Genomic DNA, 26,252 nt, shown 5'->3' with positions numbered 1-26,252 from the left:
TCACAAATTTTGATAGGAACAATGATAAGAATGTTGTCTAAAATGGACTTTTAATGAAATAAATCAGTGTGTATATTGAACAGATTGAAAATATATAATTTGATATTGAATAAATACATCATCACATCCATTTTTAAGAGTTGATTCATATATTTTTATATATTTGGTACATATTTTTTTCTTCAGGTAGATTAATCAATGATTGATGGATTTAAGTGAATAAACTCAACTGAACACAATGTGGGAAATTTCAAAATACTTGTGACAATATTTAAAACTTTAAATTTTGAGTAAAATTCAAGAAAATCAAAATCCGGTCTATACACACATCTTAAGTTTATGTACAACTGTTCAACAACATAAAAATGAACTGTACAAGAAATTAAACAGACAGGGGCAAATTAATATGCCCCTCCATTTCTCACCATTAGGGCATCAAAATGGTGCTTTACGTTTTATTTCAGCAGTTTTATCAATTATGTGCCTTCCTTGGATATCATGTATTTGATAATGAAATCTCTCTTCAAACCAATCCTACAATGTAAAATACTCTACACATCAACAAGAAATTATTTTTTTTTAGCTTTTTTTTTATTTGTGTACAATAGTACAATGTCCACCTCAGAAAGTTGTATGAGGTCTGCTTGTTGTGAATCTTGGACGATTCAGTCTTCTGTGAATTCTGTGTGTCAGTGGGAATCTAATCTTTGAGTTCTGAAAAAAAAAGTCAAGACTATTAATATGCATGAATCAACAAGCTATAAAGTTAACAGATACAAGTTACACAGACAGCAGAATTGTCATCTTAGACTGACTGTTCAATCAAAACTATAAAGTACACAGGAGATTGGCGTTGTGATACTTTTTGTCCTTCATTTTGTCTCAAATGAATATTTAACAGCTGCCCCAATAGTCCATCCATGATACAACCTTATTGTGCATATTAAATTGTTGCAAAAATAAAATGGGATATTAAGACGGCATTTAAACAGAAGCAAATAAAATGGCTCTGTGGAAAAACATGTATGAGGATTGTGTCAAATATGACTGTTAAAAATCCCAAAACTCTGGAATGGCAAACCAGAAAATTTTCAAAATCAAAAGCCAGTCAAAATTCACCAATCCCAACAACAACCTTGAGTTTGTAGAAATTTGATCCATTGATCCATGACATTTAAAAAATGCCTTTTATTTATCTGACAGTCCAAGTCCCATAACTCTTAATAGGCATGTCAGAATTTTGTTTAAAATATTCACAAATTCCAACAATCATGTACTTTCCAGTAAATCAATCCAAGCAATTTCAAGTTATGGAACATGTAAAATTTTCCTTAAATCTGACAATTAAAGTCCCATAACTCTATAACGTCAAACCAGAAAATTTCAAAATCTATCGAAGGACCTTGGGTATAGTTGCAGTTATGTTGTTTATGTATGGAGTACAGAGACCTTATTATTAAAACTTCAGTATAGTACCCATATATTTATCTGTATCTAGAGCCTGTAACATCCATAATTCACTTCACACTGATATAAGATACTCAGGGAAGGCGACTGGTCGTATTTATGTAGCACATTACTTCTGGCTTTATCTAACAATGTGTCAGTAAGTCAAGGGAATGTGCAAGGATAGTGAAAGTATTTCTCTTTTTTATCTGATAAGGTTCACACCAATTCCAAAATCAACCTCTGTCGATTGCAAACTGGATAATTTGAACAATTTGAAAAATCTTTATAAAAAACAAAATGTACAGGGCAAGTCTAATAATGTTTTTCTGTATAAATGGGAAAAGGACCCCTAAAGATACATACATTATTGTGGGGCTTGGAAGGATATTTTGGTGAATAATTTGAATTTATATCTTGTCAAAACTAAGGATTTGCAGTGCAGTATTAAATTAAGTTTATGACCATAAAGGTAGCAAATAAAAAAAATATTTATAACACATACTCATGTCATAGGTAACTATCATATCAAGTAGCATTTATAATTAACAGAAGCAGCAAGTCATAGGACAGAAAATAATTTCTGATGAGTGAACAAATTTCTGTAGTATTTCCACTGTTAAGTCAGGAAACTTTACATTGTATTTAACAAAGTACTTTGTGCATTAAACTACTGAACTGTAACATCCATAATTCACTTCACACCGATACAAGATACACAGGGAAGGCAACTGGTTGTGTTTATGTAGCACATTACTTCTGGCTTTATCTAACAATGTGTCAGTAAGTCAAGGGAATGTGCAAGGATAGTGAAATTCTCTTAGCTCTGATTAGATCCAAATGCCACTTTTAACATCAACTACTTAAAACTGGAACCAAATCTTATTAATCATTTAAGGTTCTTTACAGAACAAAATCTATAGGGTAGACCATTTTTTCAGTGTAGATGGGGAAAATGACAAATTTTTGTACATGACCAGAACAATATTTTGATAATTGACTTGGCTTAATGGGAATGACATCTAGTACACTGTAAGAACCATTTCAGATCTAGAACTCATTGTCTGACATTAACCATATCCAAAATGTGCAATTTAGCATTGTTTAGTGTACATACACAAAGCATCACGAGACAAAAAAAGCCAAGTATTGGAAACAACTTGGCTATTTGGATTTAGAAAGAAGTAAATGAACTAAACGTCCAGCTAGAAAATGTATGGAACAATAATACTATTATTAAAGTATAAAACTATCAATATGTTAAAAAGAAATTCAAAAGATAGAGACTGTTAATCACTTATTCAAATGTGCATTAGGTTTATGACAGTAATGGAAGAGATTCCAGAACTATTTTGAACCCTACTTTAATCTTGCATAAAGCATGCCATCTAGTGTCATTTCATGGACAAACAAAAAGAGCCAAGACTAAAATGCTATGTCCTGGAAACAACTTACCCATGAGGATTAGAAAGTACTTTAAAAACGAATTATACTAAAAGTTAGACAATCAAAACTTATACTGTTTATGACCATCAAAGTAAAACATTTGAAAACTATTTTTGAGTATTCTTTCTTTTCATTGGAAACAATCATGTCAAGCATTATCTAATACCAAACAGTAAGTTGTACAACTAAAAATAATTCTGGTGAACAAAGGAATTTCTGAAGGGGTTTCCAATGTAAAGCCAGGGGCTTTTACATATTACTGTACATTGTACTTCATACATCAAATTAGAGATCTGTAACATCCATAATTCACTTCACACTGATATAAGATACTCAGGGAAGGCGACTGGTTGTATTTATCTAGCACATTACTTCTGGCTTTATCTAACAATGTGTTAGTAAGTCAAGGGAATGTGCAAGTAGAGTGAAAATATTACTTTTCTTTGATTAGGTTCAAAACCACTTTAATTGCAGATGGAACAATAAAGCGCTTCTTTACAAGAGCAAAATTTTTTGGTTGGGGCAAATTAAATATTCTGGGAGGATATGAAAAGGGGCATATTATTTTTTCAAATATGATCAGAATAGAGCAATATTTTGATATATAACTTGTATCCGTTCAAAGTCCAAATGCTTTAATGTACAGATGTAATTTTTACATTATGCCTAATACACTGTACACAGCACACTGTTTCAGATTTAAAACTCAAGAGCCCTGCAGTTACATGCTCAAAACATTCCATCTATTACTTAATGTTCATACAATACAGGATCAAGACTAAAATGGTATGTCCTGATATGAATTGAGGAAGTATTAAATCAACTGAATATACAGCTTGACAATCAAAGCTTGTACATGACATGACCTTGGTGGAACAATTATTCTTAGTATCAATATCTTAAAAAGAGGTTCATAAGATAGAGACTGCTTATAACCACTACTTAAAACCAAGAATCTGTAGAACTGAATAAAGTTTATGACCATAAACGAAAGAGATTCCAAAAACTATTTTAAACGCATGAACAATCATATTACTTATATATTTAACACCAAACAGTGAGTTATCCTACTGGTAATAATTTGGATGAAAAAACAAATTTCATAAATTTTTTTTATATCTGTAACATCCATAATTCACTTCACACTGATATAAGATACTCAGGGAAGGCGACTGGTTTTATTTATGTAGCACATTACTTCTGGCTTTATCTAACAATGTGTCAGTAAGTCAAGGGAATGTGCAAGTGTAGTGTATTTATGATTGATCTGATAAAGATACTTCACAAGGAAATAAATTTCTACTGTACATATTTAAAACTGTTTCTGTGACATTTTTTGTGTTAAGTAATAGTGAATTTATGGCAAGAGAAAGAGGGAGAGAGAAGGCAGAATTGACATTCATAGTTCACATACATGAAATTGCTTGACATTATTTCTTCTACATTTGGAAGCAGCTACTTCTTCAACTTTAATGATCTGTATTGTTGAGGCTCTAGCTCTATGTCTGGCTCCCATGTCACGATCTGTAATCAAATCAATAGTATTTCATAACCATCACAATATCCAAGCAAAATATTTTATTGCTTTTTCTTTCTTTTTTACTATAAGAGAACCCTAAATAAGGTGTACAGCATTCAGTATTTATGGATGTCTTACATTTATTTCACACAAAATATTTGACATAAAGAACCTGCTTTGGACAGATATCAATATCGCATTGCCTTTAATTTTATGATACGACTTTGTAATTATCCTGCTTCACATACATTCATTCAACATCAACAAGAGCAATTTCAACTTACTGTAACCCTTCATATGCAATTTATTTTGCTTTCTTTTGGCTTTTATAAAATTGTATAAGACCAATTTCAACTAAATTCGTTAGTGTATACCGTATATTACTTCCTCTTCTCATTTATGAACTCATAGCCAAGGTGATTTTAACTTAAACCCTTGTGTGTACTGTATATGACTACCTCTTGGCATTTATAAACTGGTGCAAGAACAGATTTCAACTTTCTCCACTGTGTTTACTATATCTTAGTTTGGATTTGGTACTTAAAACTTACAACATTGTGTTACTGCACCAGCTGAAGTCAGATCTCTGTATTCTCTGTACATGTTATGGATACCACTTCTGGACACATATCTCAACCAGATACCAATGTTCTTTACTTTAACTGGCTTCTTTTCATAAACCTACAAAACAGACTATAATATTTACTATCACTTTCGTTATCATAAATGTAATTTTTTTTCTGAGATAAGTTGATTATCAAACAGTTATGATCGAGACAGACTACATTGCAAAATATACTATGAATATAATATGAAGATCATCAATTAGTAAAGATTTAGTATTTTCTCAGGTTGTTGAGAAAAACATATTTATGTCTAGCTAACAACTGTCGTAAGTTTTGGAAATCTTAAAATTCAAAAACGGTGTTAAAATTTAGTATTAAATTTCAAATTAAGCCAATATTTAGTTTAAACTGTACATGTGTCGTCCTAATGAGGTTTTTGTTGCAATGTCCTATTTTAAGATATCCTCACTGTGACACATCACGATCATTTACAGACCTGGATGTTCTATGCAAAGAAAATAACACATGACTTCTCCAAACATTATTCATTTCGTTAATTTCTTTTGAGGTTTACAAAAGGTTTTTATTTTTTTTCGTAACATTCCATCAATTAAGTCATGCTTTGACCTTTTCTTTCCAAAAATTATAAGTATTTGACTACTATTTCGTGATGGTCCAGATACCCTACATGTGCCTTGTTTGGTGTTGATTAAAACAGGAATATTAAGGTTACCCTACATCAGAAACTTGATGGCACATTTTGCTGATAAAACTATTTTCTCAAGTTTGATATTCAATAAACAAATAAAGACAATATAAATATGTACAAATTATCAACTGCTACCCCAAAAGAAAGTGTTCGAGACCATTCTTACTTCAAGATCTGAAAATTTCAGTTGTAGGTTTCAAGATATATATGGTTTCCCTCATCAGTTCTCCATTGATAATGTGTTACATCCATAATTCACTTCACACTGAGATATACTACAGGGAAGGCGACTGGTTGTATTCATGTAGCAAATTTCTTCTAACTTTATCAAACATTTCAGTTTGTAAGCTAAGGGAAATTGCATGTTATATACAGAGGACTGTTGAGGTGCTCCATTAGATAGTAGCCTTGCACAGGCAAGACTAAAATACAATCATAGGATTGGAACTATTTTTATAATGGTACAAAGTATTAATACATTTTCTTCTCACCTGTTGAACAGACAAGATTTCACCACTCATCTTCTTCATTTTTCTCAACTGAGAAACAAAGTACCAAAATCTTGATTTTGCTGTACATTTGTCTTGTGCAAATATTTTCATCTGATAGAGTGGCGGAGCTCTATTTTTGTCAGATGGCAGAGATCTGCCAATGACCTTGTACTCCTTTAACTGTTTAAAAGAAAAAAGATATAGGATATATAAAATATTGCAAAATTAATGCACATCTGGACATGTTGAATATGAATAATTGGTAAATCTTATTTTAGTATGTTTGCATGTTGGAGTTGACCTTACTCAGATGCTTATGATGAAAATAGTTGTTTTAATAAGAAATTATTTAATTTTTCAATCGTTTTTTAATGTAAACTCTATTCTTGAATTTTTGTAAGCAATTGATATGAAATTCTAATAATATATTTAACAAAACTTGCTCTTATAAACAAATGTACAGCCAGCAGCATACTGAATGCTTACTAATCAAAATGAAAGCTGTTGCTTGAAAAGTTCAAAGATTTGATCATGAGATGCCTTCTTAAGGTTCACCTATACACTTTAACAAAAATGGCTGTGTTTACACCATGAAATTTTCTCTGAATGCAGACAAAGCTGTGTAATTCTAATAATTTTAAATCCTGACAGCACCTAGATATATACAAGTTGTATACATTTAGTGTTTTAAAAAGAAAAAAACTTTTGTGGATTTTGCTAAACATTTTGTTTCCTTGCCACAGGTGGTGTAAAAATTAACAAAGTCATGTGAAATCTTTGAGATGGTCCCCCTCAGGTAATGATTGTATTGTATCATTGATTGATATGGACAATACATGCACCTTATCGCTAATTCCTGCTTGACCCGAGAATCTGTCCAGCTTGAACTTTTGACGTCATACAACAATCACTTTTCCATTGTGGTGTCAGATATTTTCTATTATGACATCAAAATTTTACGGGAACTTTTGTGATGTCCAGTAATGGCGGACAAATAGCGATAAGGTGTATTGAGGGACAATAGAAATCTACTCACAACAAAGGTGATTTAAATAGTGTAAATGAATGAAATGAATGGACTGTATCAAAGAAAACTCAGGTGTTTGTTTATTTCACCATCTTCTGTGGCAAGGAAAGAAAATGTTCATCAAAATCCATAGTGTTTTAACTTTTTAGAACATAAATTGGATGTAACAATAATTTATCTACATTTGTATAGGTGCCACAGGTTGAACAGGAACTTTCCCTTTCTGAGTACCAAAGTTCAGTCCTGGTTTTTGCTTAGATATGTGTTGCTCAATTTGTATTTTACAGTGGTCTTTTTTGTCTTGTAAGAAATTCTTCATAGTTTGTTATTTGTCCCCTTGGTATCTTCTCCCTTTTTTAGTCATTTGTGCACATGAAATTTGTATTCCTGTCTTTTGTTAGTACATACATTTTAGTAGATAAAACTTTTCGTGGATGTGAGGAACAGTTTCAAATATTTAGACTTTTAGTAAACTTGTCTTATTTTTTGACGTTCTAAATAATCTACTGTTATTTAAAAGAATATATTTAATATAATAAAACACATTCCATTTGCAATATGATATGCTTGAAAACGTAAGAGTTCTCTCAAAGCGAGTATAATACTTTTACCTGGGTACATATGTACCTCCCCCTTTTTTTAAAATGCAACTTTTAACAGATTGTACGGACAAAATATTACTAAAAATCGAGCATATTGACTTCAAACGAACTTGAGTTTAAGCTGTTAGTACATTTTATCATTGGAATTGTTAAAATAATGTTTTATTGGTGATTAGAATCACTGTATACCTCGCCTAGGACTTTCATGGCGAACACGAGGAAAGAAAAGACAAGTCTCGTAAATTTTCATGATAACGATAAACTAAAAATAGTCAATATATTTTTTTTAAATATTGAGAAATGAAAAATATTTTAATAATAGTCAGAATTTTATGACTCGAATATAAAATTATATATTAATAAAGAAATATATTTGACAACGTTAAAACGTGATCATGGAAATAAATATGGCGACTTCGGGGTGACGAAACGTGGCTCATAAAAATGCAATACCTTGCTACTTATATCAGGTAATCTGACAACATTACATCATTATATAAAAAACGACTACACTGCACTTAACTACATGTATCTTTCAGTGGAAAAAAGTAAGTGCAGTAAAGCTATAGAAAAGAAATATGTGGTTTTGCACCTTTGTAACAAATTGCGTACATGTAAACAAATCAAACTCTTCATAATTTTTATGAATGGAAACCAAATTTATGAAAATTTAATTCATAAATTAAAGGTAAGCTAAATTTAACTTCCAGAACATCATAGCAGAAAATTAATATTTATTGATGTACGAAGGCAAATGACACTGAAATGTGAAACGACAGTAACTGATTAGAAATACTAAAACTAAAAGGCATTTGATACGGTACCTCACGAACTTCTAAAATGTAAGCTCAGTAGATATGTAGTACGAACAAACACATTATATCGGATAGACCCATTCTTAGTACAGAGCATGCAATGCAATGTAGTAAATGGTTGCAATTCAAAGACAACATCAGGTGTCCCGCAAGGCACTGTCGCTTTCAAGACACGACGGCCATACATGTACTATCACATCATCCATAGGCATAGGATGTGTCTTCCATACTGCCACAGCGTCCATATGCTATTGATAATTCATCCCTACTATGACTTTAAAAATTGATTTACAGCTTTTTAACAGAGAGTAGAAACTAAACAGCATATTCCATCTGTGCAGTACTGCGTACACTATTTCATTCTCGTAAAAACAAGAATTTCTCTACCCAATGTATGTTTGTCTCCACTGTAACTCAGTTTTGGTGCTGTTGTTTTTATAGTAATCTCGTTTTGTATTTCCTTTACAATTTCTTGTCAAAAGCATAATTAATACAGTTATGTTCATCAAAAAATGATAATAAGCAATTAACAATATTCTTAAATTTTAAAATTAATCATTATCTGATCCCTTAGTTTTATATTTCAAAACTAAACTTTCTGCTTATTGTTTTAACTATGACAGAAATTAATCTCCCATTTTGGATATTCATTTTCATTTGTTTTATTTTTTTCAGTTTGTTTTACGCAAGATATTAAAAATTCATTTAGAAAATAATATAAATAATTTATTAGATAAAGCACATTTAAACATGATATATATAATGCATATTCCAAGTGTATATTGTATAACATATAGAAACATTGCAAATAAATACAGCATAATATACATGTATTAACGAGTTATAATTACCATCTACATGTATCTATCACAATACTTTATAAATGAAATTTATTTCTGAAAAATATCAACGGTGGACGCGTCTTCCCAAAGTATGGACGATGTTTTCCTACGACCGATACATCTTTTCAATGTATGAACAATACATCCTATGGACGACGTGGCAGTATGGGTCCAATATTGTTTTTTGTACACATCAATGGCATCTCTGAAAATATTACATCTGATACCAGACTATTTGCCGATGTCTGCATTTGCTATAGAGAAATCAACAATTCAACAACATCAATGATTGTAATAAATTACAGGAAGACATAGACTGACTATATATGAAACACTAAAGCCCATCTACCAACAAAGCAATTGAAAATACTTAGAAGAATAACCAAATCCATGCATAAACATCAATTCCTCAGACCACAAACCAAGGATCTCCATGGAGGAAAATGCAGCGTGTCTTGATCAAAAGTACTTCATTCCTTTATTTCATTGTATGGAATGGTGAACAGACTGATATATTGCTTATTATATTTATTTCATTATAGAATAACCAATATTTTCATTAAGGCCAAAAAAAATTATATGTCTGTATGGTTACATACTTCAAAAAAATAAGGTGGGTAGGTCGGTATTTCCATTTTATTTTTTGCGACATGATTTTGAGTCATGTGGTCCTCGTTTACCTGTAGTTTTATACGACCGCAAAAAAATTTTGCAATCGTATATTGGTATGACGTTGGCATCGTCGGCGGCGTTGTCATTGTTGTCTGAAGACACATTGGTTTTCGCACTCTAACTTTAGTTTAAGTGAATGGATCTCTATGAAATTTTACCATAAGGTTCAATACCACAAAAGGAAGGTTGGGATTGATTTTGGGGGTTATGGTACCAACAGTTAAGGAATTAGGGGCCAAAAAGAGGCCAAAAATAAGCATTTTTGTAACTTCCAGACATAACTTGTGTGTTAGTGTATGGATCTCTCTGACATTGTACCACAAGGTTCCATATCACAAAGGGAATGCTGGGATTGATTTTTGGGGTATTTGCCTCAAAATTTTAGGAATTAAGGGCCAAAAAAGGGACAAAAAACTAGCATTTTTATATGGACAAATACTATAATACAAAACATAATTTAAAGCAGTGTAAGGGAGATAAATCAAATACATCATTTGAATTACCTCCCTTACACTGCTTTTAAATTATGTATAAAGAAATGGTTAATGAACAATTAAGACAATTTAAAACAGTGTAAGGGAGGTAATCCGCATACGTTTTGATTACTTCCCTTACACTGATTTTAAATTATGTTTAAAGAAATGCATACTAATAAAGGAAGACCAGTAAAAATATCTGCAAATGTTGCATCTTTTTTTTTTTACAAAAAATCCATATGAAAGATTTGACACCATATTTTAAATTCTATTATAAAATAGATTAAGTTAGCACTATGGTAAATTTAAATGGGTAATTATGGTTGCAAATTCCATTTGAAATTTGAATTGAGATTATGACCATATCTTGAGGGAAAGAATTTTTTTGGGGAAAAGGGGGGTAAAAAGAAATTGTGGGGTGTCAATTTTTTCTCATTTCAAATTTCAGAAATAAAAAAGAATTATTCTTCAAATATTATTTTTTTTTCAAATTTCAAATATTGAAAAATTTCAAGAAGTAATCTTTAATTGCACAGTATGGCGCATTAGATTTGTAAAATCTTTGACCACATTTATTAATTTGTTATGCCAAATCTGACCATGTATTTAGATTTTTAATTTTGGGTCCAGTTTTCAAATTGGTCTACATTAAGGTCCAAAGGGTCCAAAATTAAACTTAGTTTGATTTTAACAAAAATTGAATATGTGGGTTCTTTGATATGCTGAATCTAAACATGTATTTAGATTTTTGATTTCGGGCCCAGTTTTCAAGTTGGTCCAAATTGGGGTCCAAAATTAAACTTTGTTTGATTTCAACAAAAATTGAATATATGGGGTTCTTTGATATGCTGAATCTAACCATGTATTTAGATTTTTTATTTGTGGGCCCTGCTATCAAATTGGTTCATATTGAGGTCAAAAGGGTCCAAAATTAAACTTTGTTTTATTTCATAAAAAATTGAATTATTGGGGTTCTTTGATATGCCAAATCTAACCGTGTATTTAGATTTTTAATTTTGGGTCCAGTTTTCAAATTGGTCTACATTAAGGTCTAAAGGGTCCAAAATTAAACTTAGATTAATTTTAACAAAAATTGAATATATGGGGTTCTTTGATATGCTGAATCTAAACATGTATTTAGATTTTTGATTTTGGGCCCAGTTTTCAAGTTAGTCCAAATTGGGGTCCAAAATTAAACTTTGTTTGATTTCAACAAAAATTGAATATATGGGTTTCTTTGATATGCTGAATTTAACCATGTATTTAGATTTTTGATTTAGGGCCCCACTATCAAATTGGTTCATATTGAGGTCAAAATGTTTTATTTCATCAAAAATTGAATTATTGGGGTTCTTTGATATGCCAAATCTAACCGTGTATTTAGATTTTCAATTTTGGGTCCCGTTTTTTAAATTGGTCTACATTAAGGTCCAAAGGGTCCAAAATTAAACTTAGTTTGATTTTAACAAAAATTGAATATATGGGTTCTTTGATATGCTGAATCTAAACATGTATTTAGATTTTTGATTTTGGGCCCAGTTTACAAGTTGGTCCAAGTTGGGGTCCTAAATTAAACTTTGTTTGATTTCAACAAAAATTGAATATATGGGGTTCTTTACTATGCTGAATCTAACCATGTATTTAGATTTTTGGGCCCTGTTATCAAATTGGTCCACATTGAGGTAAAAAGGGTCCAAAATTAAACTTTGTTTGATTTCATCAAAAATTGAATTCTTTGGATTCTTGATATGCTGAATCTTACCATGTATTTAGATTTTGGATATTGGACCATAATAGGTAAATTAAAAAACTTTAAGTTCTTAGACCACATTCATTCTGTGTCAGAAACCTATGCTGTGTCAAATATTTTATCACAATCCAAATTCAGAGCTGTATCAAGCTTGAATGTTGTGTCCATACTTGCCCCAACTGTTCAGGGTTCGACCTCTGCAGTCGTATCAAGCTGCGCCCAGAGCATTTTATTAATGGTTGGATTATTAGTCCCCTACTGAAGAAGTCGAAGGGGACTTTAGGTTTGCACTCCGTCTGTCTGTCAGTCTGTCTGTCCTTCTGTCAGTCCGGCAAATCAGCTTTCCACACTTTTTTCTTCATGCTTGAAGATATTGATTTGATATTTGGTATATTGTTTTATCATGACAAGTTACAGATCAAGTTCAAATTTTGTTCCGGTCTGATAATTTAGTCCAGAGTTATGGATCATAACTCTGGACCATATCTAATGTTAGAGTACTATGTTAAATAAAATTGAGAATGGAAATGGGGAATGTGCCAAAGAGACAACAACCCGACCATAGAACAGACAACAGCAGATGGTCACCAACAGGTCTTCAATGCAGCGAGAAATTCCCGCACCCGGAGGCGTCCTTCAGCTGGCCCCTAAACAAATATATATACTAGTATATCAACCATATTTCTGTACAAAGGGAGATAACTAGTTTTTTAAAAGACATTCATTGTTAAGTTATTTGAAGAATTTTTTGGCAGGTTTGTTTATTATTTAGTATAAACTAATTTTCTGAATGCTATATATATATATATAAAGAAAAATTTATGAAGAGAAATCCTTTAATAAGTTAATAATCTATTTTTATTAATGTATATATATTTCAATACATTACATTGTATAGATAAATGTTGTTGACATTTTATAGATAAGTTACAAATCTATATTAGTTTGTGACAAATGAAAGAAAAAAGTATTTGGAACTATTAATTATATTTGATTATAATTTGAAAATATATATACACTGTATTACATCATACCTAATTTTAGAGAACTATTAACTATTATCTAATGTTTTTTTCACTCATATAATCAGTTTTCCACACTGTTTTTAGTCATGCTTGAAGATATTGACATGATATTTACTTTTTGTTTACACCATGACAAGTTATAGAACAAGTTAGCATTTTGTTCCAGTAAAAAGAAATTTTTAACCGGTAGGGGACTATGTATTGCCATGCAATACTCTCAGAATGCTTGTTTCCCTTGGTTATTGGTTGGAAAAAAATGGCGGCAAATTGTTTATTACACAAGTGGCGAGTTTCCTAAAAACTGTCATATTTACGATTGTGAACATTGGAATGTATCAGGCAATTGATTTATTTTATTGGCAACACTAACTTTGCTTTTGACACAAGTTCAGTTTATTTTTCACTTTACGACGGAAATAAAATGACTTAGGGTTGGCGCTCAAAAGTAGGGTCGGTCAGGTAACCGTAAACAGACATATTTTTTTTCAGCCTAATTGTCGTTTGCAACAATTCTAATGTAAAGCCTGCATGGCTCCCCCTTAATCAAGAATAACCACAAGCTGTCTTTATGGTTCCCAAGTGTTTAGGACTTAAAAATCGGGTGGATCTTTTTTTCACTGTCAAGTGCAGAAGTCATGAACCCGGATCGACGATTTGCAGCATCAACAACATGAAGTTTCATACCCGTTTTGTAAAACGTTGAAGAAAGATTTGGAGGACAAACGTTTCCCACTTCAATGGTTTAAATGACTTTAAATTACAAATTTCATAGTTATAGACTGCAACATGCATCTTTCGACTCTGAATACAAACCGGATGTATTAATTTGATTGTAAACTACGAAATGAATTCAAAATCACGATACAAAATTTCTTCAGATTATCAAGTTGCAGTTAATATTCATGTATTTACTTTTATTAGTTTTAAACTTGTAAAGTAATTCAATATTATCAATCATTGTTGTACCTGTTATTTGGCATGAAATTTCTTTTAAAAAGGGGGATGCTAATTGCCTAAGTCAATATAAAAGCACGTGTTCAACTTGTTAAACTTTTTTCTTCGTAACTGGATTTAAAATTTATTTTTTAATCTAAATTTTCATAAGCATCTGCAGGAATGTAATTAAATAATGCAATTAATCGTCTATCTTGATGAAGTGTTCTCCTGTCAGGTGTGTCGATCTACCTGTACAAGTGATTACCAATCTTAAGCCGGATATCCCTCGGGCTTTAAAACTGTAATCAGGAGGACCATTTGGATTATAATATAATAAGGGTTATGCAATTACATGCAGTTGATTATAATTGCTTGTAAAAAATGGCAGCTGGCTAGAGAAATGAAAACAAATTTTGACTTCACCATTCAATCATAGCACAGTTATTTTACAATGGCGTGTATCATTTGAAGATGGCGGAAGATCATTTAACGATGGCGGTGCGCCGTCATAAAACAGGTCATGGAGATCCCTGACAAACCAGAACAGACTCACTGAAATTTAGCTGTATCGTGAATGCCATTAAGGACTGAAACTCAATACCACCGGAAATTTTTTACTAGATAGAATTTTCAACAGACCAAGTCAGATCAATTGCAGATATTGTTTGGGAGAGGGGATTTTGGACTAATCGCTAAGTGACGGAAGCAAGGTGTAATAATGTCCATCGGACGTGTCACTGCACCATATCAAGTTTAAGATCAAGATGAGGACAATGGTGTAAAAAACAGAGAATATATACATCTTAAAAACATTTTATAATTCAACCTGTATTTAAATAAAAATAGGGTGCGCACAGACCCATACCTCAAAAATGGAAACAACCTGTCAAATGAGGGATTACTCCTCAAGGTAATGACCATCCTTTTTACGAGGGGGAAATTTCAAGTGATAAATTTTTTTTTTAAACCACTTCTAAAATACAAAAGGCACATATTTATATTATTTGCAGAAACGTTTTTCAAAGAACACAGTAATATTACACAATAGAATAAACTAATATTAAGTAAAATGTAATCGTATTGTCATTATTTCTTATTTTTGTGTGGACTGATCTGATGATAAATTCAAGAACGAAATCAAATGACCGGGGTGAATCCTGATGCTGCTATAGGGTAAGCAGTTCGTGCTTCACTTGTGAACCAGGTCTTGTTACTTGTGTTAAAAATATGTTGACAAGTCATATCTGATCATACATATTGCTTCTTTTTATTTTATGTTAATTTTAAATCATTCAATGCTTTTGTATTATTTTTTACAGGATGCACATTGTATTTTATAGAACCAAGAAGACATTTGTATGACTGTTACTATTATCCATTTGCTGGAATGGATGAGGAAGCATTAAGGGGTTTAAACCCTATATCTGATCCACAACTACAGAGGAGGGTAAGCATTGTAAACAACTAGAGAATTCTAATGTTAAACCATTCAAAAACAGAAATGTATAATTTTGAACTTGATATAAATGGTTTTTTTTTGCTTAATAGCAATAAATATTTTTTGGCAGTATTGTACATATATTTTTAGGGTTCTCACTAGAAGAGTCCTGGACTCATGAAAATCTGTCTGGACTCATCATTTTCAAAGATGCATAAAGATTGTAAAAAGTTGTATCATTTTCATAGATGCTTTTTTTGAGGTTTTGTCAGAATTTCTAATGAATGGAAACACAACATGTACATGATGTATATATCCAACATTTTCAGAAGGTCCTCTAAAAAATCAACAAATGTAATAAATACTTTACTTTCGAATCATTTAGATCTCTAAAAAAAGTTTAAGGTATCGACAATGTATGCCCCAGAAAGGGAATATTTCAACATTGCATTTAATATGCTCCATAAATAATTATAAGGCTAAGTTTGATAATTTTATAGATCAAAATTTGTAATGATTTGTAGAGAAATTGCGTAAACTTAAAAAAAAAAAAAAAAAAAAAAAAGTAGGGAAATAGCATAAACTTAAAAGAGAAATTGTGTAAACTTAAAAAAAAACCCAATAAAACAATTCAGTGTTGTAGGTTCACTCTAAAAATTGGCCTAGTTGGAACACTTTAAGACTTTGATTTGTACAGATTGATATTCCCTGAAAGAATTCAAGATCCCTCTACAGTGTCAACAATTACACTTTGATTCTAAGTAAATGAATCCTCTCTCAAAAGATTCAATTCAGTAGCAATGGTGATTGTTCCAAGTCCAGAGCAACTTAGTTTCACAACATTGAAAAGAAAAGTGCTTACATGGATGGGAATTCCCCCACTAGTGTATGCCTTAGCAGTACTAGTTATCCTGAAGATTTATAAACTGAAAAAAGAAATTAATTCAGAATGAAAATGCAGGTTCAAAATCAAGACTTAAAACCTTATATGTTGTAAAATTTAATTATGACAGGCATTGCAGTACTTTGAACAATTAAAGTCTTTGGAAAGTGGATGGAAGTTGTGTGCAGAAGCATTTGTTAATGGATCATATCATGGGTGAGACAAATTTTCAACAAATTTTATTCCTATGTCTATCCAGTACTATAATATAACATGTCATATAAAATAAGGAGATGTGGTATGATTGCCATTGAGACAACTATCCAACAGGGACCAAATGGTGAATATGTTAACAACTATAGGTCACCATACGGCCTTCAACAATGAGCAAAACCAACTGCATAGCAAGCTATAAATGCCATTACATAACAAAAAGTTTTACAATTCAAATGAGAAAACTAAAAGTCTGATTTATGTGCAAAACAAAAAGGAAAAAACAAAATGTTATACAGCAACAAAAGACAACAAATGTGTGACATTGTAGGAGTATCTATTTTTAACATATTGTTATTTTATGCCAAATATATAAAGATATCCATTAAAGACATGAGTGCATAATTGTTATTGTTAAAATATCCTGCTTTAGTAGGACTTGCATTAAGCAAGATTAAGTAAAGTTTAATTAAATACAAAATATGCAGAATTTATTTACCATACACATTTAATATATGGTGAAAATACACATAGTAAACCAGCAAGACACAGATGTAAAACTTTCTTTTTAAAACAAAATATGAAATATGGTAGTATATAAAGGGATAACAAAATGCAGCTTCTTTCACTTAATCAAAGAAGTGATTGTATTTTAATTTTTTATTTGTATTTGATACTATTAATTACTTTTCAGGAATGATCATGTGAAGTTTTTCTGCTTGCAAGTGATTGAGCACTATCTGAAAACAGGATACAATCAGGCTATCCTAGATGACCACCAGAATATTAAGTCTTTTATTGCAAGATGTTTACAGTTACAGGTATACAAGTTTCTTTATATCTCTCAGCAATAAATTCTTTTTGAAAGGGGTCATGTTTGGTGATGTGAAGTTGTCACATAATGGGTATGATGATTAAAGATATGGTATTTTTGGTCATGCAAAGTTGTCACTTTATATTATTTCTTTTCCATCCTCTGTATGGATTTTATATTTACCTCTGGACTTTGACGTCGAATTGAAATAAGGTAGACTGTCTGAGTGTCAGAGATTTTTCTAAGATTAAAATATTAGATGTAATAATATATTGTAAATGTTGATGGAATTTGTTTCAGGGATCTGAAGGCACTCAAGACAGAAGTTTCATCAGGAACAAAATTGCCCAGATTATCTCCCTTGCTTTTGTGCATGATTACCCACACAGATGGCCATCTTTCTTCACAGACTTGTTACAGACAGTATCACCAAACCACCACTCAATAGATATTTACTTGAGAGTTCTCCTGGCCATAGACAGTGATGTTGTAGACAGAGAGATTGTTCACACACCTGAGGTAATTTCATAGTGAAGATTTACAATATTTCCCCTAACATATAGAAGTTGTCTCACCCTGTACTGTGTAATTGAAAATTTTGCCTTCAAATAGTGCATTGAATCAAAAGATCTATTTAACTTTATGCAGAAGGATTCTTTTATGAAGGCAGAACATTGAATTTAACAAGACTGTAAATATGTGCATTATATATTTTGTCTGAAAAAATGTGAATTTTAACATACTGTTCTAATTGCATAGGACTGTATTGCTTGAATCAAATTTAATCATGTCTTTATATTTTTCTTGTTATTTCCAGGAGTTTCAGAGAAATACATTGATCAAGGATGCCATGCGAGAACAAGCTGTTGGACAGTTAGCAGGGACATGGTATGAAATTTTGGTAAGTATTTTGTTTCTAAAAAGAATTTTAATATTGCTATATTAATTTTGAGTTGTAATTGATTTATAATGTCATAACTTGGTTGAGAATTAGATGGACAATGCATGGAAATTTTATTGTCATGCTTTTTTGTATTTCAGACAACTTATGAGACATCCAACCCAGAAGTTGTTTGTATGTGCTTAGATGTCATTGGAAAGTTTATTTCGTGGATTGACATTAATCTGATTGCCAATGACAAATTTGTGACAGTTCTGTTAAATTTCATGACCTTGACCTTGATAAGGGAAAGTGCATGTGATTGTATAACAGACATTCTGAACAAAGGAATGGATCCAATCGTCAAAACAAAGCTTGTGGAGTCTTTTACCAATGTACTGGAGGAGAGAGGAATCTTAAGTCCAGTAGAGGTAAGTTTAATAACAGAAGTCAGTATTAAAATAGAAATATCTGTAGCAGTGTTATTAGTGGTAGCAACTGATTGGCAAAAATTCAGTCGTGCTAAAGAATATTAAACTGCATAATGAAAATTGTGTGAAATGCAGACCATTGAATTAGCATGACACAAAATTTGTCCAGTATACAATGGTAGAGTTGGGTTTCTTGCATAAATATAGTGATGAAAGATCTTGTTATTTAAAGAGAGATTAATGCAAGATGTAAAAAATTATTTTGATGCATGTGTTTGAAATAAAAAAAAAATTAAAGCATCTGTAATGCTTTTCTGGATTTACCTGCATCAGGAATGCTCAAACCTTAAAATTTGAAAGCCAAGGATGTATAAATACTTGAAAACTTGAGGAGCCACATGATGTGAAACGTTAGGATAGCATTTTGATAGTATAAGCAGGATTAAGACAGAGAGTGCTTCGTATGAATTTTTGCCTTTATAGCAGACATTAGTTTATATTTTGCTTTTGATTTTTAGGATGAAGAAGGTGATTTCCTTGCCAAGTTATCCAAGTTGGTGAATGCCATTGGTGTGAACTTAATACTAGCTTGGCAGAAGTAAGTTTTAAACCCATTTATTCAGTACATGCTTCAGGTTCAATTTTGTTGAAGTCAATGTAAGCATAAATGTGAAGATGATGAACATTTTTACTGACAGAAAGAGATTATTAAATTCAGATGCATAGTGAGGAAATCACTGCAAATCATGGTTATTTGTCCCCTACCGACGAAGTCGAAGGGGACTTTAGGTTTGCACTCTGTTCGTCTGTCTGTCCGTCCGTCAGTCAGGCAACTCAGCTTTCCACACTTTTTTCCTTCGTTCTTGAAGATATTGATTTGATATTTGGTATATAGTTTTATCATGACAAGTTATAGATCAAGTTCGAATTTTGTTCCGGTCCGATGATTTAGTCCAGAGTTATGGTCCATAAAAAAACTCCATAACTAATGTTAAGAGTACTATGTTAAACCATTTAATCTGTACAAAGGGAGATAACTCATTTTTTAAAAGACTTTCTTTGGTAAATTGTTTGAGGAATTTTGTGGCAGGTTTATATGTTATTTTGTATAAACTAATTTTCTGAATGCTACATGTATATATATATATATTTTTTATTAAGTGAAATCCTTTAATTAGATAATAATCTATTTTTATTAAGGTATATATTTCATTACATTACATTGTGTAGATAAAAGTTGTTGACATTTTATAGGTAAGTTACAAATCTATATTAGTTTGTGACAAATGAAAGAAAAAATATTTGAAACTATTAATTATATTTGATTGTAATTTGAAGATAGATATACATTGTATTACATCATATCTAATGTTAGAGTGTTATAGGTTTTCCACACTTTTTTTCATCATGCTTGAAAATATTGATTGACAATTGGTAAATAGTTTTATCATGACAAGTTACAGATCAAGTTCAAATTTTTGTTTCGGTCTGATAATTTTGTGCAGAGTTATGGTCCTTGGACTTGAAAAAATTCACTCATATATTCAGTTTTCCACACTGTTTTTAGTCATGCTTGAAGATATTGACTTGATATTTTCTTTTTGTTTACACCATGACAAGTTATAGAACAAGTTAGCATTTTGTTCCAGTATAATGAATTTTTACCCGGTAGGGGACTATATATTGCCATGCAATACTCTCAGAATGCTTGTTACTGATAAATTATTGAGTGATTTTATGTTGAAAATACTTTGATTTTGGACTCAGCAATGTGTATTTCAAATGAGTATACAGAGAGGATTTTCTTGTTTAAAGTCTCACAATGGATTCAAACAACTTTTTCTTTGAAAATGAATGGCTGTGATTAATTTTCAACAAAATTACCATGTTAGTACTATATTTAGGTAAAGAGCGTAATATACATGTTGATCACTTTTGGTATGAAGTAATTAATGTTTTTTCTTCAGTTTATTGAAATAAATTAATAGTCACACATTAAGCATAAAGTTAGTTTGGTGTGTAATTAATGGTTGTGTTAGAATTAATTATTCTGAAAAACATTGTTCATGGTGAGACTTGTATGCTACAGTCATGACAGTGTTAATATACGAAAGTGGAAAATAAATGACATTTATAATTAAATTGCTTTGAATTAGATTACTGAAAACAGAAGACAAGGAAAACACTGAAGCTACCTTGCAGGCCTTAGAGAGTAAGGTGCCATTGATGTTCCGTTTTCTTAGCGACGAGGATGATGATGTTTCTGGTGCTGTAGCTCAATTTTCGCAGGAATATATTGCCTTGTTAAAACAGATGAAACCACTCAGCCAGAAGCAGAGAGAAAATATGGAGGTAGGGTTTTTATAACTTATTAGAAAAAAACAGTTGAGTCTAAAATTAAATTGCAATATCGATTATAGCAATAAAAGTGTTTCAGATAAAACCTGAAAAAACTATAAAATAAACAGAAGCAAAAATCTTGCCGCTTTTTTTGTTCCAAGAATATTGCTTGTCCATATTTACAAACGTACATCTGTTTGTTAAGATTAAGTTGAGCTCTGTATTTATGTCCATCTCTCAGTAACTTGTGATTATACATCCATGGTATTTCATCCCTGTAAACCTATTATACAACATTAATAAACAACTTTTGTGCATTTTCATGCTTCTATGATTTTGATGAAGAATGTTGTTTTTTTTTTTGTATTTCTGAGGAATATATGATACAAAAAAGTGCACTTGAGTATTATGATGTACGGTTTACATTTGTTCATTTAAGATAATGTCTCATACATTTTTAATCAATGCTCTTTTGTACAGGTTTCAGGGTGTTTGTTTGTTTCAAAACTGGTTGTATTGTCCAGATTTGACTGATATTTTTATGCCCTTGACACTAAGTGCCCAGGGCATTTAGTGTTACCCATGTCAGTTATTGTTTTTCTGAAATCCATCCAAATTGCTTTAAGTTCAGCTTTAAGTTCAGCGTTATTATGGCCATTGGAATTTTACAGCAAGTAGGGACATTCATGTTGTCCTCACACATATGTAGTATAAAAAGGTCCTGATAGATATTCAGGGATCTGGAGTTGGAATATGAGTTTACCTAATTTCTTCTGTGAAGAATTTTGTTTTTTTTTACTACTTCCTGTACCACAATTCATTAAGGTGGCAGATGATGTACTTATTGTAAAATAAAGAACTAATTTCTGTAGATACATTGTCATCGGATAATTTTAATTATGTGTATGTGTGCTGTATTTATTAAAGAATATGAGAGGATTATAAATGAATTCAGTTTTGAGAGGATTATAAATGAATTCAGTTTTGAGAGGATTATAAATGAATTAAGTTTATGATATATAGATAAACAAAATACGGATGGTAAATGGATATCTCACAATGCATGATAAATATGAAGTTTTGAATTCCATAAACAATTACACATTAAAATTAAGAATGGAAACGGGGAATGCGTCAAAGAGACAACAACCTGACCAAAGAACAGAAAACAGCCACCAATGGGTCTTCAAAACAGAGAGAAAATCCCGCACCTAGAGGCAGGCTTCAGCTGGCCCCTAAACAATAATGTATACTAGTTCAGTGAAAATGGACATCACACTAAATGAATTCTCTTTGTGGATTTAACTGACCCTCTATCATACACCATCGCCAAAAGTACAGTGATTAGACAACTTTAAGTGATATAACAAATTTTTATCTGAATATATGTTGTCACAATAAAAGGAAGAAAATATATATTTATTTTTAAATGGAATTGTACATTCTCTGTAGTGCTGTGATTTCAATAATATATATATATATATATTTATATCAGACAGTTGGATTATTACACATTTGTAGCAGACATGAATTGGGTTGCATTTTGATTTATTATAAGAAATGTCAATGCGTTAATATTCCAGCTTTCAACCTTTAGCACAGGATTTTAAATTAATTAAAACAATTGTACGCCTTTCTGACTTTGGTTACAGCAGTATTTACATGGATATTAGAACATGATAATTTTTATTATAGATGTCTACGATTTCCTGTAACCCAGGATGTTGTGACATCAGTGAATTGATAGACATGCCAGTTTGGAATACCTGTGGAGCCCTCTCTGAAATAGATGGACCACATTGCTTTGGAATTCACAAATCTTTTGACAGTGATAAAATAGAAATAGGTGCCTGCAACAACATACATGATTTTGAAGTTTCAAACCATTCTGATCACAATTGCAGCCACCAAACTCATTGCTGCTTGTCTTCAACTGCAAATGATTTGCAATATCATTCTGGTCTATTTGAAAAGAAGAAATGGTATTTTTCATCACCAGTAAATATGACAATAGACAACAACAGTAATATGACCGTAAACAAATCCACAGAGACCAACATGAACAATGACAGTGGTACTGGTCTTGTTTATGAGGATTTATTATCAATGAAATCAGCTGTACAAGAGACCTCCTGGGAATATACTTTACCAGAAACAGAATGGAAGAAACAAATTAAAGGTTTAGAGAGACAACTTTATGATAAACAATGTGAGTTGGAAGACAAAAACAGGAGATTTTCAGACTATATTTTGAGATTAGAAAAGAAGTTAGCAGAAAAGGACAGAGATATATCAAATTTAAAGGATACAATTGTAACTCTTGAAGAGTATGAGGAGTTACCAAAGTGTGGAGTTAGGAGTTCACATGCCTTAGATGGCTTTCAGCACCTCTGGGAAAAGTTCAAGCCACACTCCAAACAGTCCAGTGAAAGATATTTTGGGAGGGTGTCTTCTGGCACAGATGGTGCTAAGAAATGTGAAAAGAACATGAAAAGGGTTGTTGTTCAACCCATTTCTAAAGAAAAGACATGGAAATCTATTACAAAGAATGTTGTCAGTTCCTACCAAGGTGATTTATATCCTGACCAACTTTATAGTAACTGAATTGCTGTCATTGAAACTCTTAATCCTGGAATGGAGGCCAAAAGACAGTATATTATGCAAATCTGCAAAAATTGCCAGAATAGTCTCATCTTGAGACCAGAGCAAAGACCTTACCCAAAAAGATAAAAAATTTCATGGTGTCTTATTCAAAGATGTCAATGTGAGTTAAATATCTTTTTGGGTAAGGCCTTGGCTCTTACCTAATTTAGCTTAAATTAAAATTGGGTCAAATATGTCAATTTTAACAAGATAATGAAGTCATAGTTACATCACTTACATTTAGTAACATATCTGTTCTAAAATATACAGATTATATAATAATAAATTATTATTTAAACTACTGCGATTTAGACAGGATTGAAGAATATTACTATTTTTGGAATCTTAAGAGGCCAGACAATGACTGTTATCATTCTTCCTCTTTTGTTGTTTTCTTTAAGGAGCTTCTAGACTTTCAATGTTGACAGATTGCATGATTTATTATTTTGATACTTTTGTATAGAATGCATCTGTTATGAGATTTATTGCATCAGTAGCTTAAAGGTATGAGAGAACATATGCAAAATAAAATTATACTGAAAAAGAATTATAGAATAACTAATGCGCATGAGTCAATTATCTGTGTTGTCTGGTCACGAGTTGAATATTTTTCAATATTTGAATTCTTTGATTAGTTAATCTTTTTATTACATTGACAATGGGCTTTTTAATGGAAATAAAGTAGAAAATGCAAGGAACTATATCTTTTTCTACGCATTCTTGATTTGCTTTGATGCAAAGTCATCGGCAACGTCTTGACAGCACCTATTGTTGTATGACCTCAGACAAGTAAGAATTAGTTTTTTGGCGGTCAACATTACACATTTACATTGACATCTGAAATAGTAGAGAAACACAAAGTTTTGTGGGACCCTCAATATTTTTTCTTCTAATATATTTATATACAAAGGGAGACAATTCAATCCATTTAACTGTTGATTCTGCTTCATATGAATAAGATCTACAAAAGTTAGAGACTTTTAACCAAGAAGTTTGTATATCCCTTTCAGTACTTGCAAAAAAGAGCTTTGAACAATTGCTTCGAAAAAACATTTGTAAAAGAAAAAATTTTATGTATGGAAATACTGCTTTTAATGATCAAGTCTGATCGGATGACTGAAAACATGAAGGATGCCTTGATTGGACATCTCATTGGACTGTATTGCTTACATAAATACAATCAGTATTGTAATTTTGTCTTGCCTTGACAAAGTTTTGGAGGCAAGAGTCAGCAGTGCAGCATCAACAATTTGTTGAAGTTTGTGATCAGGTCAGATTAAGGGGAGCCACCAATGGTAAGTCAGTAATATTTGGTATGCAGTTGAATATGCATTAGTACATCTTATTTCCATGAAGATTTTAGAGTTTGTACTTACGTCAGTTTAAGGGGAACCACTTGTGATATGGTATTTGGTAGGCAGCATTATAAACATTCCACGTAGATAATTTTGCCTGCACCCTCATTCATGTTTCAATGACTTTATAGTTTTTCACAGTTTACATGGTAAAGTGTTGCTATTTTTATTTCAACGTTTGCATTATACTATCAAAATTAGATACATATGTGACATATCTCTGTGTCAACAGTTTTTGTCTTTACATAAATACAAGTTTCACTATATTTAGTTGTGTTCAATGTTATTTCTATTTTTGAGAAAGTTTATGATGTAGTCATTTAGTTGTTACTGTGCATGGACATAAGTTGAAGTCACCTACAACTTTTGCTATAAAAAAATAAGATTTTTTTAGGTTGCATATTAGCAACTCAAGTGTTGAAACACACAGAATTGTTTCAAGTTGTTTTCTCCTGAAGTAAACACATGATAACAGACCCTCCCGCCCTATAGGAACTGGTATACTGTGTTATGTCTGTTTGTCTATTTGTAACACAATTTTGTTGCATTTTTCTCAATAACTAGAAAGCAGAGCCTCTAAATTTTTAGTACCAAGCTTCATATTGGTAGCCTATACTGTTAGACACATTTTCAGATCAGTAACTTATCAACTTCCTGTTAGCCGCATGCATGTTTGTTCTTCACATTAATATATATATAAGAAATTATTTTTCCCTTGTTCTAAGCAACTATAAATCAAAACGTCTTGATATTTGGTACTAAGTTATATATTGGTACTAAGTTAAATATTGGTATTAAGTTTAATATTGGTACTAAGTTAAATATTGGTACAAAGTTATATATTGGTATTCAGTTAAATATTGGTATTAAGTTAAAATTGGTACTAAGTTAAATATTGGTACTAAGTTATATATTGGTACTAAGTTATATATT

The 26,252-nt window shown here is 31.4% G+C and overlaps 2 protein-coding genes across 5 annotated transcripts in view; one reads left to right on the top strand and one right to left on the bottom strand.

Moving 5' to 3' along the window:
- Positions 1-572: 572 nt before the first annotated feature.
- LOC127721818 (60S ribosomal protein L18a-like) lies at positions 573-8,040 on the bottom strand. Its single transcript, XM_052228626.1, has 5 exons — positions 7,996-8,040; positions 6,178-6,357; positions 4,963-5,092; positions 4,307-4,416; positions 573-714 (listed from the first exon to the last, which is right to left on the bottom strand). Exons 1-5 carry the CDS (start codon positions 8,011-8,013, stop codon positions 622-624), a joined length of 531 nt encoding a protein of 176 aa, XP_052084586.1. The 5' UTR covers positions 8,014-8,040; the 3' UTR covers positions 573-621.
- Positions 8,041-8,206: 166 nt separating this feature from the next.
- The window catches only part of LOC127721645 (exportin-T-like), a 38,496-nt gene continuing 20,450 nt past the window's right edge, over positions 8,207-26,252 (top strand). For 2 of the 4 annotated variants that reach the window (XM_052228432.1, XM_052228422.1), the window contains exons 1-9: positions 8,306-8,354; positions 15,642-15,769; positions 16,774-16,859; positions 17,551-17,677; positions 17,971-18,189; positions 18,488-18,571; positions 18,712-18,981; positions 19,500-19,579; positions 21,138-21,333. In XM_052228432.1, the coding sequence (XP_052084392.1) occupies positions 8,333-8,354; positions 15,642-15,769; positions 16,774-16,859; positions 17,551-17,677; positions 17,971-18,189; positions 18,488-18,571; positions 18,712-18,981; positions 19,500-19,579; positions 21,138-21,333 (1,212 nt within the window). In that variant the 5' untranslated portion in view covers positions 8,306-8,332. Of the gene's footprint in view, positions 8,277-8,305; positions 8,355-15,641; positions 15,770-16,773; positions 16,860-17,550; positions 17,678-17,970; positions 18,190-18,487; positions 18,572-18,711; positions 18,982-19,499; positions 19,580-21,137; positions 21,334-26,252 lie in introns of those variants that run through there. The other 2 variants (XM_052228436.1, XM_052228440.1) reach the window with 2 other exon arrangements.

The sequence above is a fragment of the Mytilus californianus genome, unplaced genomic scaffold (assembly GCF_021869535.1).
Source record: "Mytilus californianus isolate M0D057914Y unplaced genomic scaffold, xbMytCali1.0.p SCAF_1, whole genome shotgun sequence".
Classification (NCBI taxonomy): Eukaryota; Metazoa; Mollusca; class Bivalvia; order Mytilida; family Mytilidae; genus Mytilus; species Mytilus californianus.
Note: the sequence above shows the minus strand (reverse complement) of the source record. Positions and strands in the feature narration are given on the sequence as shown.

Coding starts and splice junctions, on each gene's coding strand:
- LOC127721818 (XM_052228626.1), bottom strand. Junction 5,093..6,177: donor AAATCTTGTCTGTTCAACAG/GTGAGAAGAAAA, acceptor TCTGTTTTGTAG/GTTTATGAAAAGAAGCCAGT. Junction 4,417..4,962: donor TGGTGCAGTAACACAATGTT/GTAAGTTTTAAG, acceptor ATTTGATTACAG/ATCGTGACATGGGAGCCAGA.